General features: G+C 43.2%; 1 protein-coding gene across 2 annotated transcripts; it reads right to left on the reverse strand.

Moving 5' to 3' along the window:
* Nucleotides 1–526: 526 nt before the first annotated feature.
* On the reverse strand, nt 527–10208 carry LOC148101589 (V-set domain-containing T-cell activation inhibitor 1-like). 2 transcript variants are annotated; one of them, XM_087846540.1, is made up of 6 exons: nt 10117–10208; nt 5917–6231; nt 5540–5806; nt 3953–4249; nt 2672–2765; nt 527–1164 (listed from the first exon to the last, which is right to left on the reverse strand). In XM_087846540.1, the coding sequence occupies exons 1-6, from the start codon at nt 10175–10177 to the stop codon at nt 1161–1163; spliced, it is 1038 nt and encodes a 345-aa protein (XP_087702666.1). In that variant the 5' UTR covers nt 10178–10208; the 3' UTR covers nt 527–1160. The 2 variants fall into 2 exon arrangements, with proteins under 2 accessions (XP_087702666.1, XP_087702665.1); XM_087846539.1 differs by lacking the exon at nt 527–1164 and having other exon boundaries at nt 2641–2765.
* Nucleotides 10209–13908: the final 3700 nt, after the last annotated feature.

Genomic DNA, 13908 nt, shown 5'->3' on the forward strand with positions numbered 1-13908 from the left:
ACCGTTACTTTCCTGTAGGAACGCTGCGTTACTAAAACCGTGATTTTTTGCGAGAATGTCTCATGACAGTGACGTAAGTGAGTGCGACGTTCGTGACAACAGCTGTGTGCAGATCAACAATGGATCATATATCGAGTGCGGGAGAGAGTATGAGCGTGCAGCGTTTAAAGCGTGGAAGTACTGACCTTACTTTGAGTTTGATTCCATAAAAAGTGACAAAAACATTAGCGTCCGTTGTGCGTGGGAAGAAAACTTCTTTTTACAGAAAAAAAACCCTAAACTTCCAAGCAAGCACCGAGTAGCTACGACGTAATGGGAAACTCACAGAGAAACTGCCGTATCCTTCCACTGACCGCTGCGGCACACCTGCATCAGGGTAAACCTCCACCTACCCCACTCCTGCTTTACAGGTGAAAATAGAGCAACAGGACCGCTAGTCTTTGACTTTATTTATTTTCTGCTGTGTTTTACTTGCATCTATTTGAAAGACTGAGTGTAAACACAAAAATTATTTTATGTGCTGGAATGTGCAGAAAATAGGTTTAAATGTTAAACTAATTTCTTCCAGTCAGAGAATGTTGCATTTAATTAAATTTTTGCTTGATGCATAAAGTTAAAAGATTAAAACTAATAAAACAAGTTTTAAAAAGAGACTTTTCCATTTGATTACATTTTGTATGATGGATTATGCAGAAAAAGTAGAATTGGGCTGAAAGATCTGTTTTTAAAAAGTAACTAAGTAATTAATTACTTTTGAAAATAAGTAATCAGTAAAGTAACGGGATTACTTTTTTGGGGAAGTAATCAGTAATTAGTTACTGATTACTTTTTTCAACTAACTTGACCAACACTGGTGACGACGATACAAAGGCCGCGTGTCTGCAGCGCGTTAGCAGCAGTGGGTAGCTGTATATTGTAATACACAGAAAAAGAAGGCTCGTGTGATTATTGCTGTTCTAACTGTCCTGCAGATGATTGATGAATCCTTTCTTAACTTCCTGATTATTAAATTTAGTACAATTAATGAAGCAATGTAGTATTACATATTTAAAATCAGAAAACAAAGGTTAACTATGTATTAGAGACGTTGGCAATGATGAGGTGAACTCAGCTGATGCCATGAACAAAGGTTATAGATGAGCCTCGGCTTCATTACGCGGTCACCTGCAAAATAAAAAGTCAGTAAGACACCGATTCGTCCTCAGAATAAGAAGGTCAGAAAGTCATTCATGTCTAATCTACAGTAGCTGTTACATCATATCAAGTAGAAAAATTATTTAGATTTTTTAAAATCTATTTATAGGATCCGTTAGTTTAGTATTAATTTTTCTGTATCCACAATGAATTATTTCCTGTTTCATTAAGTTGTTTGTTTCTTGTTATATTTGTTATACATTTTTATTGTTTTTGTACTTCACTGATGTTTTTGGTGCTTTCTTTTCACCCTATTGTAAAAAACCCTGAGAGTTTCATTGTCTTGATGCATGCTCAATCATCCAGGTAAGTAAATCTCCAAAAGTTGATTCTGCACGTAGCGTTTTGTGGGAGCAGGCGTGCACCGTAAACCTACACATATGGATCAGTATTTAAGGTTTGACTCTCATCGTCCACTGGAGCACAAACTGGGTGTCATCAGGATGCTACAACACAGAGCGAACACCATCCCCACAGACACAGCAGCCAGGGAGGCAGAAGAAAGCACATCAAGAAGGCCCTGAGTAAATGTGGTTATCCCAGCTGGACTTTTGTCAAAGCTGGGAAGGCGCCAAAACCCCCCCCAGAGAATGACAACCGCTGCCTAAGCAAAAACTTGTAGTGATCCCACATGTGTCAGGAGTATCGGAGCAGTTGAGACACATTTTTTCTAAACACTGCGTCTCTGTGGCTTTTAAACCCCAAAACACGCTGCGCCAAAAATTGATGGACAGAGTAACATAGTTCCTGAGTTCCTTCATCTAAACCATAGGTGTCAAACTCTGGCCCGCGAAGCCATACCAAATTACTATTAGAGCTGGCCTACTGGTATTATACAGCTAATATATACATTGTTTAGTATTAAGCTTTGCTTGTTCCATATTCAGTTTTTCAGCAAAACGTGTTTGAGTCCATAAGAAAAGATTCATTCTTATATCTGAAGGAATAAATATATTTCAATAAATATTAACGTTAGCCCGCAACTTTGTTCCAGTTTTGAATTTTGGCCCACTATGTATTTCAGTTTGACACCCCTGATCTAAACTCTCTGATTAAGATTAAGGAACTGACCTCACAGCCCTTTGTTCCCTCAGTGGGCTGGTTTCAGTCATTATGCAAATGTACTGTTTATAAGATTGAAACCTGCAGTCAGCTGAGACTGAAGAAGTCACTTGGATGAGTGACAAAACGTTTCTCCCACAAAACGCTACGTCCAGATGAACAGAATCAACTTTTGGAGATTTCTCTGAGATCTTTTCTTTTCTTTTTTACTTGAACAAAAGTACCAGCTGTTCAATATTTATCAGCTCAAACTGTGACATGAACAGATTCGTTTCCCTCATGATGGCAGAATGATGCAGACAGACCAGCACAAACAAACGCCATCATACTCTATGGTGTGTAGACACTGCAGTGATTCAACCCTGGACTATAAACAACTCAAAGTCAAACAAAGTAATCAAAGTGTAGCACAGACCTCCTGATGGAGATTAGGGCAGCGATCGACAGGCCGATCAATACCAGTCCACACATAACAGCTGCAGTAATGACTGCAGTGTTAGAGCGAGCCCCTGTGGAAAAATGTGTAATGAAAGTAGAGTTAAAGACTGTACATGATCTTTATAAGTACAAACACAGCTGACTTAATACTTCATATTTGCTAGTTTGAGCACCAGAATATTACTGTAATCCTGACAGGCTTGTTTTACTGCTGAATTATTCAAAAACTGAAGTGCATGATGACTAAGTGACAGTAAAACTTGCTGCTGCATCAGGATTAGTTATGTTTTCTATTTTGGTTCAACTGACAGATTCACTTCCTCAATAAGCTTCAACCTGTTAACCGAACCATGAAGAGAGAAACTTGTAAAAAAGAAAAAGGTCCATTTCCCCTCCAATTGTTCTCCTCACAGTCGCTCACATGTCTTATTTTAGGAAATTATGAGTAAAGCTCACGTGCAGTAATAACACGAGGTCATAGCTGCAGAAACACTGATAGGTTCACTTTTGATACGGTTACACTGAATCTTTACTTTTACGTTATTGGTCTGTGTAGTTATGTTTCAGCAGCAAACATTTCTGAGTAGAATAAGTCTTTGTCTGGCTGAATGTCCCCACTTTACAAATGCAATAATAAAAGCTCTGCACGGCTACACATTTAGTCAGGACTCTACAGGTAAGAAGTTATTTGTTACGAGAAGTTGAGATTTGGGGTCATGTTGTTTCACTTTTTAAATCAATGGAAAGAAAATGTCCAAAATACACATTTAGTAGTTTATTTTATGCTTTTGTCCAATTATCCAAATTTATTTGCATTTTGCGATTGAAAACTGATTAATTATATCAATGGTAAATGGCCTGTATTTGTAAAGCGCTTTTCTAGTCCCTAAGGACCCCAAAGCGCTTTACACAACCTGTCATCCACCCATTCACACACACACACTGGTGATGGCAGCTACATTGTAGCCACAGTCACCCTGGGGCGCACTGACAGAGGCGAGGCTGCCGGACACTGGCGCCACCGGGCCCTCTGACCACCACCAGTAGGCGGTAAGTGAAGTGTCTTGCCCAAGGACACAACGACCGAGACTGTCCAAGCCGGGGCTGGAACCAGCAACCTTCCGATTACAAGGCGAACTCCCAACTCTTGAGCCACGATCGCCCCAATCATTAATTAATTTCTTTTGAAATCTGGCTTTATCTGGTCATCAGCCGGGCAAGTTTCTCCCTGCAGTGTTTTATATCAGCTCGATCTTACCTTCAGTTATTCTCAGGTGGATGTGGGTAATGTGCGTCTCCTCAGCATTACTGAGCTTACAGGTGTACATCCCCTCCTGCTTTGTGGATAAGTCCTTTAGCATGAGGCTGCCTGACTTGGACACATTCTCCACCTTCTGCCTCCACCCGTCTGACACCGAGTAGGTGACGTCGGTCCAGGACTGGCTCAGGACGGTCTGAGTGTGGTTGAATCTCCAGAGGAGGGTGAAGTTGGTGAGTGAAGTGTTTGAGGGGGTGCAGGGGATTGTCACACCAGTGCTGGGACCATCGATATCAGCTGAAGGCATACAATGTAAATGATTAACAACAATATTAAAAACTACAGTTTTGGGAAATTACTAAGAGGTCCACGCAGCCCCAAGCAACACCGAGCCGAGGCGAGCACTCCCACACAGAGCATCATGTATCCATGGTAACCACATAGTGAACCCTCACCAGCCAAAAGACCCCAGCAAAGAGTGTTGTCCAGCACTCATCAGTTATGTGATATTTGCTTGAGTTTTCAGGTTCTGTTGCCACAGCATCTTACATCTTAATGCAATTGGACGAGAAGCGAAACTTAAACTCACCGACAAAAGTTAAGGATACGAAGTTTGTGTTTGGTGATTTTAATTCTGTAACTAAAAGCAGGAAAATGGTAAAGAAGAGGAGTCCTGAATCTGAGGGACTCTCAGACAGCCATCAAGTTGGGATATCAACAGGAACTCGTAATGTCGTCTACGAATGTCATCACACACCCACTGTTGTGCTTCACTTCTAGAACAAAAGTCAATATCCTCAGATATTTGCAACAGGGTATCAGACTGATCCATGCTGCACTGTTCCCCCTGAAGCTTGGAGTCTTCCTAAAGGTATCGTAGCACGGATCTTCCCAGGATGGCTGAGAAATGTGAACCCTCTGGTTCCTCTGTGGATCCAGAGCACCAATCCGGAGGAGCTGTCCCCAAACCCCCACTGATGTCACCCAGGAGAAGCCTACAAGACCCAAAGCCTAAAAGAACTTGGGTTGAATTTCATCCACCTCTGTGCACCAACCACCAAACAGCTTAATAAATCCCTCAGTGACCTCTGCCCCGCTGGCAGGCCAATCTTCCTTGCACTGCCCATGTTCTCACTGAGCTCATATATACCCCTGCAGCTGAGCCCCAAACCGCACCCCTCCGCATACTGATATATGTATGTTATTACTGATATTTAAAGAAATTCACGCATTTTCTTACAGTGTTTTGATGAGAGAGAGCTCAACAGTTTTTTCTTCTTTTTTGCATAAAGTCCGCCTTTAACTTTTCTGCTTTTTGATCATTCTGGTGCACCTTGTTCATCTTGACACATTTTAAAGGTCCACAGTCTTTGTGTGGATGCTGCATTTTATCTGAAAGTGCAAGGTGATGAAGATACATCACGGATAGAGATTTCCTTGCATTGTTTCATAGATAAACAGGTTTTGTGTTTTTTGTTTGTTTGTTTTAATTTTACAGAAAACATATTTAATGCAGTTTTCCTTCATATGTTTCCCCAGTTATCTACGTTCCATCTGCAGTTCTCCTAGTTTGGTTGAAATACTCACATAGTCTCTGCAGAGTGGCTCTCCTCCTGTTCCTGCGAGCGCTGATGGTGCAGATAAAGAGCAGGTCATAAACACCGGCTGAAAGCATCTGAGAGCTGCTGATGTTGTAAAGCAGCTGCTCAGTCCGCTCGACTGTGGTGGTGTTAGTGAAGGTGATGTTGGATGGAGGGCTGGTGGACCAGGTGAGCTGAGGTTCAGGGTAGATCCCCTCTGACCTGCAGCTGATCCTGTTTTCAACCTGATTAATTTTGACCTTATTAACTGGAGCTGCAACAAAGGAAAATCACGGACCAAAAACTCATCATTAATCTGATGAAATCCATTCATCTGACAGTGCACGGAGAACTGAGCTGATCTTTACTGCAAGTTTCTCCTACCGTCCACTTTTAGGTTGACAAATGACTCCTGGTTTCCCTTGATGGTGCTGGTGTGGCACTTATATCTGCCCTCATCCTGAACCGCCACACTTGTCAGCTGGAGTGAGGCATTTCCACTGGAGATCTGGTCCTTGAACAGTGAAGTCCTGTTTCTGTAGTACTGGTCCTGGTTTCCAAGCTGGTCTCTGCTGTAGTAGAATGAGTGGACATGAAGGTCTCTTGGTGTCTTAAACCAGTGGATGACGATTTCATTCCCAATCTTGAAACTGCACGGTAAGACGCATCTCTCCATGAAAACACAGGACACCTCAGTATCTAAAACATCAGAACAGACAAACAGTAAAACTAAACACATACAGTGGCTTGCAAAAGTATTCGTCCCCTTGAACTTTTACACATTTAGTCACATTACAGCCACAAACATGAATCAATTTTATTGGAATTCCACGTGAAAGACCAATAAAAAGTGGTGTACACGTGAGAAGTGTAACATTCATACATGATTCCAAACATTTTTTAAAAATAAATAACTGCAAAGTGGGGTGTGCGTAATTATTCAGCCCCCTTTGGTCTGAGTGCAGTCAGTTGCCCATAGACATTGCCTGATGAGTGCTAATGACTAAATAGAGTGCACCTGTGTGTAATCTAATGTCAGTACAAATACAGCTGCTCTGTGACGGCCTCAGAGGTTGTCTAAGAGAATATTGGGAGCAACAACACCACGAAGTCCAAAGAACACACCAGACAGGTCAGGGATAAAGTTATTGAGAAATTTAAAGCAGGCTTAGGCTACAAAAAGATTTCCCAAGCCTTGAACATCCCACGGAGCTCTGTTCAAGCCATCATTCAGAAATGGAAGGAGTATGGCACAACTGTAAACCTACCAAGACAAGGCCGTCCACCTCAACTCACAGGCCGAACAAGGAGAGCACTGATCAGAAATGCAGCCAAGAGGCCCATGGTGACTCTGGACGAGCTGCAGAGATCTACAGCTCAGGTGGGGGAATCTGTCCGTAAGACAACTATTAGTCGTGCACTGCACAAAGTTGGCCTTTATGGAAGAGTGGCAACAGAAAACCATAAGAAGTCCCGTTTGCAGTTTGCCACAAGCCATGTGGAAGAAGGTGCTCTGGTCAGATGAGACCAAAATGGAACTTTTTGGCCAAAATGCAAAAAGCTATGTGTGGAAAACTAACACTGCACATCACTCTGAGCACACCATCTCCACTGTCAAATGTGGTGGCAGCATCATGCTCTGGGGGTGCTTCTCTTCAGCAGGGACAGGGAAGCTGGTCAGAGTTGATGGGAAGATGGATGGAGCCAAATACAGGACAATCTTGGAAGAAAACTTCTTGGAGTCTGCAAAAGACTTGAGACTGGGGCGGAGCTTCAGCTTCCAGCAGGACAACGACCCTAAACATAAAGCCAGGGCAACAATGGGACGGTTTAAAACAAAACATATCCATGTGTTAGAATGGCCCAGTCAAAGTCCAGATCTAAATCCAATCGAGAATCTGTGGCAAGATCTGAAAACTGCTGTTCACAAACGCTGTCCATCTAATCTGACTGAGCTGGAGCTGTTTTGCAAAGAAGAATGGGCAAAGATTTCAGTCTGTAGATGTGCAAAGCTGGTAGAGACAGACCCTAAAAGACTGGCAGCTGGAATTGCAGCAAAAGGTGGTTCTACAAAGTATTGACTCAGGGGGCTGAATAATTACGCACACCCCACTTTTCAGTTATTTATTTGTAAAAAATGTTTGGAATCATGTATGATTTTCATTCCACTTCTCACGTGTGCACCACTTTGTGTTGGTCTTTCACGTGGAATTCCAATAAAATTGATTCATGTTTGCAGCTGTAATGTGACAAAATGTGTAAAAGTTCAATGGGGCCGAATACTTTTGCCACTATTAAAAGCTTCCAGAAGTGAAGTCAGAGTAGAAATCTTACAGTTCTATTGTGAAGATGGAGAAAAATGAACATCCACCATGTGCCATTTCTCAGTATGACAGTGGATCCAAACTCACTGCCAAACTGCACCTGAGCCTGAACCTCAACGTTATTAAAGCAGAAAACTTGACAGAAAAAAGAACAAAAGGCAGCCAACATCCAAACAAGAGCTTTAAATCTACTTCAAGAAGCCTGGTGAAATATTCCTGAAGACTACTTTAAAATATTAGAAATAAGCTTGCCTAAGAGTTCAGCTGTGCTGAAGAATAAATATGGTCAAACCAAATATTGACTTTCAAGCATGTTACAGTTGTGTAAAGGCCGATTTTGCCCTATATGCTGTATTTCCATGAATCTTTGCAAATTCCTCAATTTTTCTAGTGAATTATAAAAACATGAGTGGTGGCTCAAAACTTTTACACAGCACTGTATACGTAACAGCTGCAGCATTTCTTCCTGCAAAGTTTACATGTTGTAACTTCGTACTGTTACTAGAGGAGAGCTTAAAAATTGTGTTGGACAGCCATTATTTCTGTCTTAATGGACAACTCCCACTAGGGTTTAAATAGTGGGAGATTTACCTGAGGCACTGACCAGAGGGCAGCAGTCAAACAGGTGGTGGACGGGGTGAGAGAGGTCACCTGAGGTGGTCCTGCTTTTTCTGAGACAGGAGGATCTGGCCATGGCCTCCAGGGGCCGCAGAGGGCAGCCAGTGATTTTTGGGCAGTGTTAATTACCCTCTGAGCAGCCTGTTCTCAGTCGTGGCCCCTGCACATCTAGCTCCAAACACCCAGGCAGGAGGAGAGCACGCTCTCCACTGAGGAGCGGTAGAAGGCCAGCAGCAGCTTCTGGTCCAGGTTGTGCTTCCCCATCACACAGAAGAAGTGCAGCTGCTGCTGGGCCTTCTTAACCATGAAGTTGGTGTTGGGGCTCCAGGTGAGATTAGCGGAGATGTGGGTTCCCAAAAACCTGAAGGTGGAGACAGATTCCACCCGTTTACAATGAAAGGGGAGGGGAGTGAACCTGTCTGTCCTGAAGTCCATTAAGAGTCCTTTGGACGTTCAGCTTCGGGTTATTTTCTGACCAACAGTGGAACTAGTTCTCTAGAACTAGAACTAGAACTTTTTGACTGTAGGTCTCAGACATTATTAACATTGTGTCTAACCCTGAGTGTGAGCTTATTATTATTACAGCCTGTACTCTTTTAACTATTGTAGATCTTTACCTATGTTGTGTTTCGATATGCTGTATTTTTACAACCTAAATGACAGAATTTAGACTTCTGTTTAGAATTTAATATTTTGTAAGTAAAACAGGGCGGACTGATTGGAAAGTAAACTGAAATGTTTAAACTTCTTAGAATGAGGTTTTCAGAAGAGGAAGGGAAAAAGGAAGTAACATTGATACTTGATCTTCGCAAATATTCAGACCCACTAAAGACATAAGGACTTCAGTTACTGATTATATTTACATGATTAACAGGCACAGTGATGCATGTCTCCTCTGCTCTAAGCCCCAATAACCAAACTACAGTTTCCTCTAATAATCAAAGTTAACTATGGAGCCCATTCACTGATGTGCCGTCCAGACTCGTGTAACTGGCTTTGGCTACGAATAAAAGCCGAGATGTGCTTTTGCTGCTGTCCCATTGTAGTCGCTCAGGAAGAGGACGTCTCCCACCCAGCCCGACCGTTAACTTCTCCACTTTAAAAGCATTTCCAGTCCCACTGATAAATACGACGCATTACCCAAATCCTGACTGCGACATCATGTCTACGTTTAGATTTTTGTTCAGCCTGCTGAGATTTTCAGGGCTTTCCCTCCGTCGCAGGAAATCCCGTGTAGTCGGACTGAGTTTGTTTCCTGATTTTTAATTTTTTTTAATTATAAAGTTTATGCATCTTTTGAAGAACACAGACGTCAAAAACATTTGTTGGATAGACCTGAGTGTCAGCTTATTATTACAGCCTGTACTCTGTTAAGATAGTTATTGTAGATCTTTATTTTCGTTACTTCTGAGCAAAAGTTCGTTGGTTCAGTTCCAGCCAGGGATAATAAATAAATAGATAAATGAACAAACCCCGCCTTGTCACGAGGGAGCAGTAAGTGCCATTACGAAACGTCGAAAGAAGTCCAAAGAGTCGCAGAGCCAAAGCGTAAAAACTGAATACAGGGAAAAGTTTCGACCAAGTTCCCTAAAATTATTTTTTACAAACGCTCTGATCAACTGACAGCAAACATCTCACTCACCTCCATCTACAATCGTCAGAAAGATCCAGATCAACAAATACGAGCTCCGTTTACCCACCATTACTGTCACATTCTCCGCTGTGTCCCGCCTCCTCCTCACCGCAGGGACCTACTGTCCACAGTTTGAATAAACGCTTTTACATGAGGTGGATAAAGTCAAACACAAAGCTCCCTGTAGTCAAAGTTTTTTTCATTAACGTTTTCATTAAAATCATAAAAGTTATGGTGCAGTGAGTTTTTTATGTTTCTTTTTTAAATTCAGAACCATAATTCCTGCTGCAAAGGTTAAAAAGGGGCCTGTTTGCACGTGAAAGTGAAGTTACGGGCATGAAATACACTTCAGACTGTGTTACAGGTCAAAACGAATAATATGCGATATTCAACTCAAAAACAAACTTACTAAATCTGCGGGTTTTTTTGTAACTCGTCGTGTATATTGTTATTTTCTGTTGAACACCCATTTGCATATTTTGTCACCAAAAACTCTCCCAAACAAACCTGAAAATGTTGCAGGATCATCGGATTAAACATGTAACTGGTTTTCAAAGCTGTGTGTGGGACTCATGTAATGGGTGGACACAGATGGAAGTATTGTAATAGATATTCCCCCCTCTCTCCATAATTTCATGCATTCTTATCATTGTTACATTATGGGTTCAGTTCTTTATTACTATTTCTGACACATACTGTGATAACTGGCAATCCAGCTAGGATATTCTGATCAATGATGATTCCCACGGGTGGCGCTCACACAGGCACTGAATCGGGCAGCTTTGGGGTCCTGTGTGTTCTACTGCACAGATAGCCTGCAGAGTGCAGCTACGCTGAACTGAAGTGCTTGTGTTTTGTATTTGCAGGTGAGCACAAGTAATGTGTTGATAAACAGAATGATGTTGACGTATGAGAAATGTATTAGAGTAAGGTACTGTCATTAATGGAACACAACGCTAATGTCGGAGTTTGTGATTTACATGATGTACCTGAACTGGTGTTAAACGGAATGTCACATCGCAAATGATTAATATGGGGATCGAGAGGGTAGTCTCCGTGCGCAACAATACTAGTTGGAGGAGCATACGAGTGTGCAGAATATTGTAATATGAACATTGGTAGGAAAATACTGAGTAAATGAGTACTTTGTTAACACGTGTTCAGTAGTTATGTGTAAAAGGGTCCTGTGTGTTCTACTGCACAGATAGCCTGCAGAGTGCAGCTACGCTGAACTGAAGTGCTTGTGTTTTGTATTTGCAGTTGCAAATGAGCAAGTAAAGAGAACCATTCTGAACTCATGCACGCCTGGAAGTGTCATTTGTCCAAGTGTGCAACAAATATTGGAGGCACCGCTGGGATTATTAACGTCGTGTCCCGCGTGATGAAAATAAGGAAGGGGTGTGGCTACAGCAACCACGATGGACCTCGAGGAGCTGGCAGAGACTGTGTCCCAGACACTCTGGAACCTACAACTCGACCAACTCAAAGGGGTATGTGCTGAAGCTAAAATCCCTAGTGGAAATGTCACAACAAGACGAGCGTTAATAAAATTAATTACAGAATCTATGGACAAGGTTATTAATGATGAAGAGCAGGATGTTGCACTCTACTATCTAAAGAAACTGTTAGAAAGTGTCGACCCAGCGATAGGGAGCTCCAGAAACACGGAAAGTGGAGGAGATACAACGAGCTCGCCACAGGGAACTCAGGAAACAAGGGAAGAAGTTGATTTAGCAGAGAGATACGCACAGCTCCAGAGAAACAGCGAAGCACTGCAGGAAGAAATTAGGAGGCTGAGTGAAAGGGTGGAGAGGACACCACCAAGTCATCCAACCACCCCCCAAAATGTGTTTCCTGTCGCAGCCAACCGCCTTTCGGAAGTGACGATAAGGAGGGAATTCAAGATCTGTGGTCAAATTGGGGAGAAGGGCCAAAAGGACAGACTCTCATACACCAACCTGATGCATCAGATTGACAGAGGTCTGAACAAAGGACACAGTGAAGCGGAGGTTATAGAGGCTGTGGTGAAGTCTGTCAGCCCAGGTTTGAGTCTTAGAGACATGCTTGAGATAAAACGTGACCTCACCCTCCCCCAATTGAAGGCCATATTAAAGGGGCATTTTAAAGAAGACAGCACCACAGATTTGTATCACAGACTAGTGAACGTCACACAAGACAGCCGTGAGTCTCCCCAAAACTTCCTCTTCAGAGCAATTGAGTTAAAAGAGAGGCTGCTGCTCGCATCGGAAGACACGGGGTCCGATGAACAATACAGCCCTGAGCTCATCCAGAAGAAATTCTTGAGGTCGGTTAGTACTGGGCTACTGAGTGACCCTATCAAGTTTCAGCTCAAGCCCTATCTGGATGACCCTCGGGTGACAGATGAAACCCTCATTGATAAGATGAATGAAGCAGCTAGTGTAGAATCAGAAAGGCAATTGAAGCAAAAGAAAACTACAGGCAGCAAATCTGTAAAAGTAAAAGAACTCCAGACAGAAAGGCCAGCCAGTCAATTGGGTCTGGGTGTAGCCGAAACTAGGTTGGGGACTCAAGAGCAATCAGCTGAAGTGGTGAAACCCAAGAGCCGCAGAACACCTGTTGTAGCTGCTTCCCGAGAGTCAGAGCTGCATGAAGCGGTCAGGCTGCTGAGAGAGGAGATGGCTGAATTAAGGAGGAGCATCACCACCCCTCAAGGCCCCACTCGCCCACTAAGAACCAGTGGGAGGAGGGGATGTAAGGCATGCCAGGAGCAGGGAACCAATGATGGGTGTGAACACTGCTTCAAGTGTGGCCAGCCAGGACACCTCTCCAGAGGCTGTAGAGGACGAAGGGGGGCAACAGAAAGATCGGAGGGCACTCAAGCGGCAATCCAGACCATTGCCCCTCCTAAATCATTAGTTCCCATCCATGCTGAAGCAGATGACAAGTTGCATGAACTGCTTTGGAATCGAATAAGACAGCTGGAGGCAGAATTAGAGCAGAGTGGCAAGGCTAAAGAGACTGTGGGTGCCACGTATGCCAGTCATCTCTCACTACGCTGTCAGGCTAAGCTAAGAGCCCTGATCGGGAAGAAGTGTATGGTGGATTGTTTCTTTGAAGGGGTAGAAACACAAGCATTGTGGGATACAGGTTCACAGGTGACTATCATTAATGAGAACTGGAGGAAGTCCTGCTTTCCACATATCCAACTGAGAAGCACAAGTGAACTTCTAGGTGAGGATGAGGCTCTGGTGGGTAAAGCAGCGAACCAAACACCCATACCCTTCGCAGGTTGGGTTGAGCTAAAGTTTAGACTGGGGTCAACTAGAGATCCACAGCCAGAGTTAGTTGTCCCCGTGCTTGTCTCAAAAGAGCCAGGAGTAGCAGAGCCACCTATCATTGGCTATAATGTGATTGAGCATTTTGTAAAGGATGGAATGGAGCAGCATCCAGACGTTACACCTGCTGTGGTAAAGGAAGCCTTCTCGATTGATTGTAAGAAAGCGGAAGTGCTAATTAACATCGTGCAGCGCTGCTACAAAAATGATGAGGAGGGTGTGGTGAAAGTTGGGAGACAAAAGATAGTAATTCCAGCTGGACAAAGCAGGGAGGTTAAGTGCAGTGTGAGGACAGGTCCCCTCCCCCTGAAACAGGAGGTTCTTTTTGAACCAGAGGACATTTCAAAACTACCAGAGGGGGTTAACCTGAATGAAACTGTCATTGGCCTGCAGAGGGGAACCCGGTCCAGGGTGGTTATTCCAGTCACGAATGGCGGCAGCCATGACATCACCCTCCTCCCTCATGTAGTGTTGGGACGACTAC

Source organism: Neolamprologus brichardi, chromosome 9 (genome assembly GCF_056152115.1).
Source record: "Neolamprologus brichardi isolate AB-2024 chromosome 9, ASM5615211v1, whole genome shotgun sequence".
NCBI classification, from domain to species: Eukaryota; Metazoa; Chordata; class Actinopteri; order Cichliformes; family Cichlidae; genus Neolamprologus; species Neolamprologus brichardi.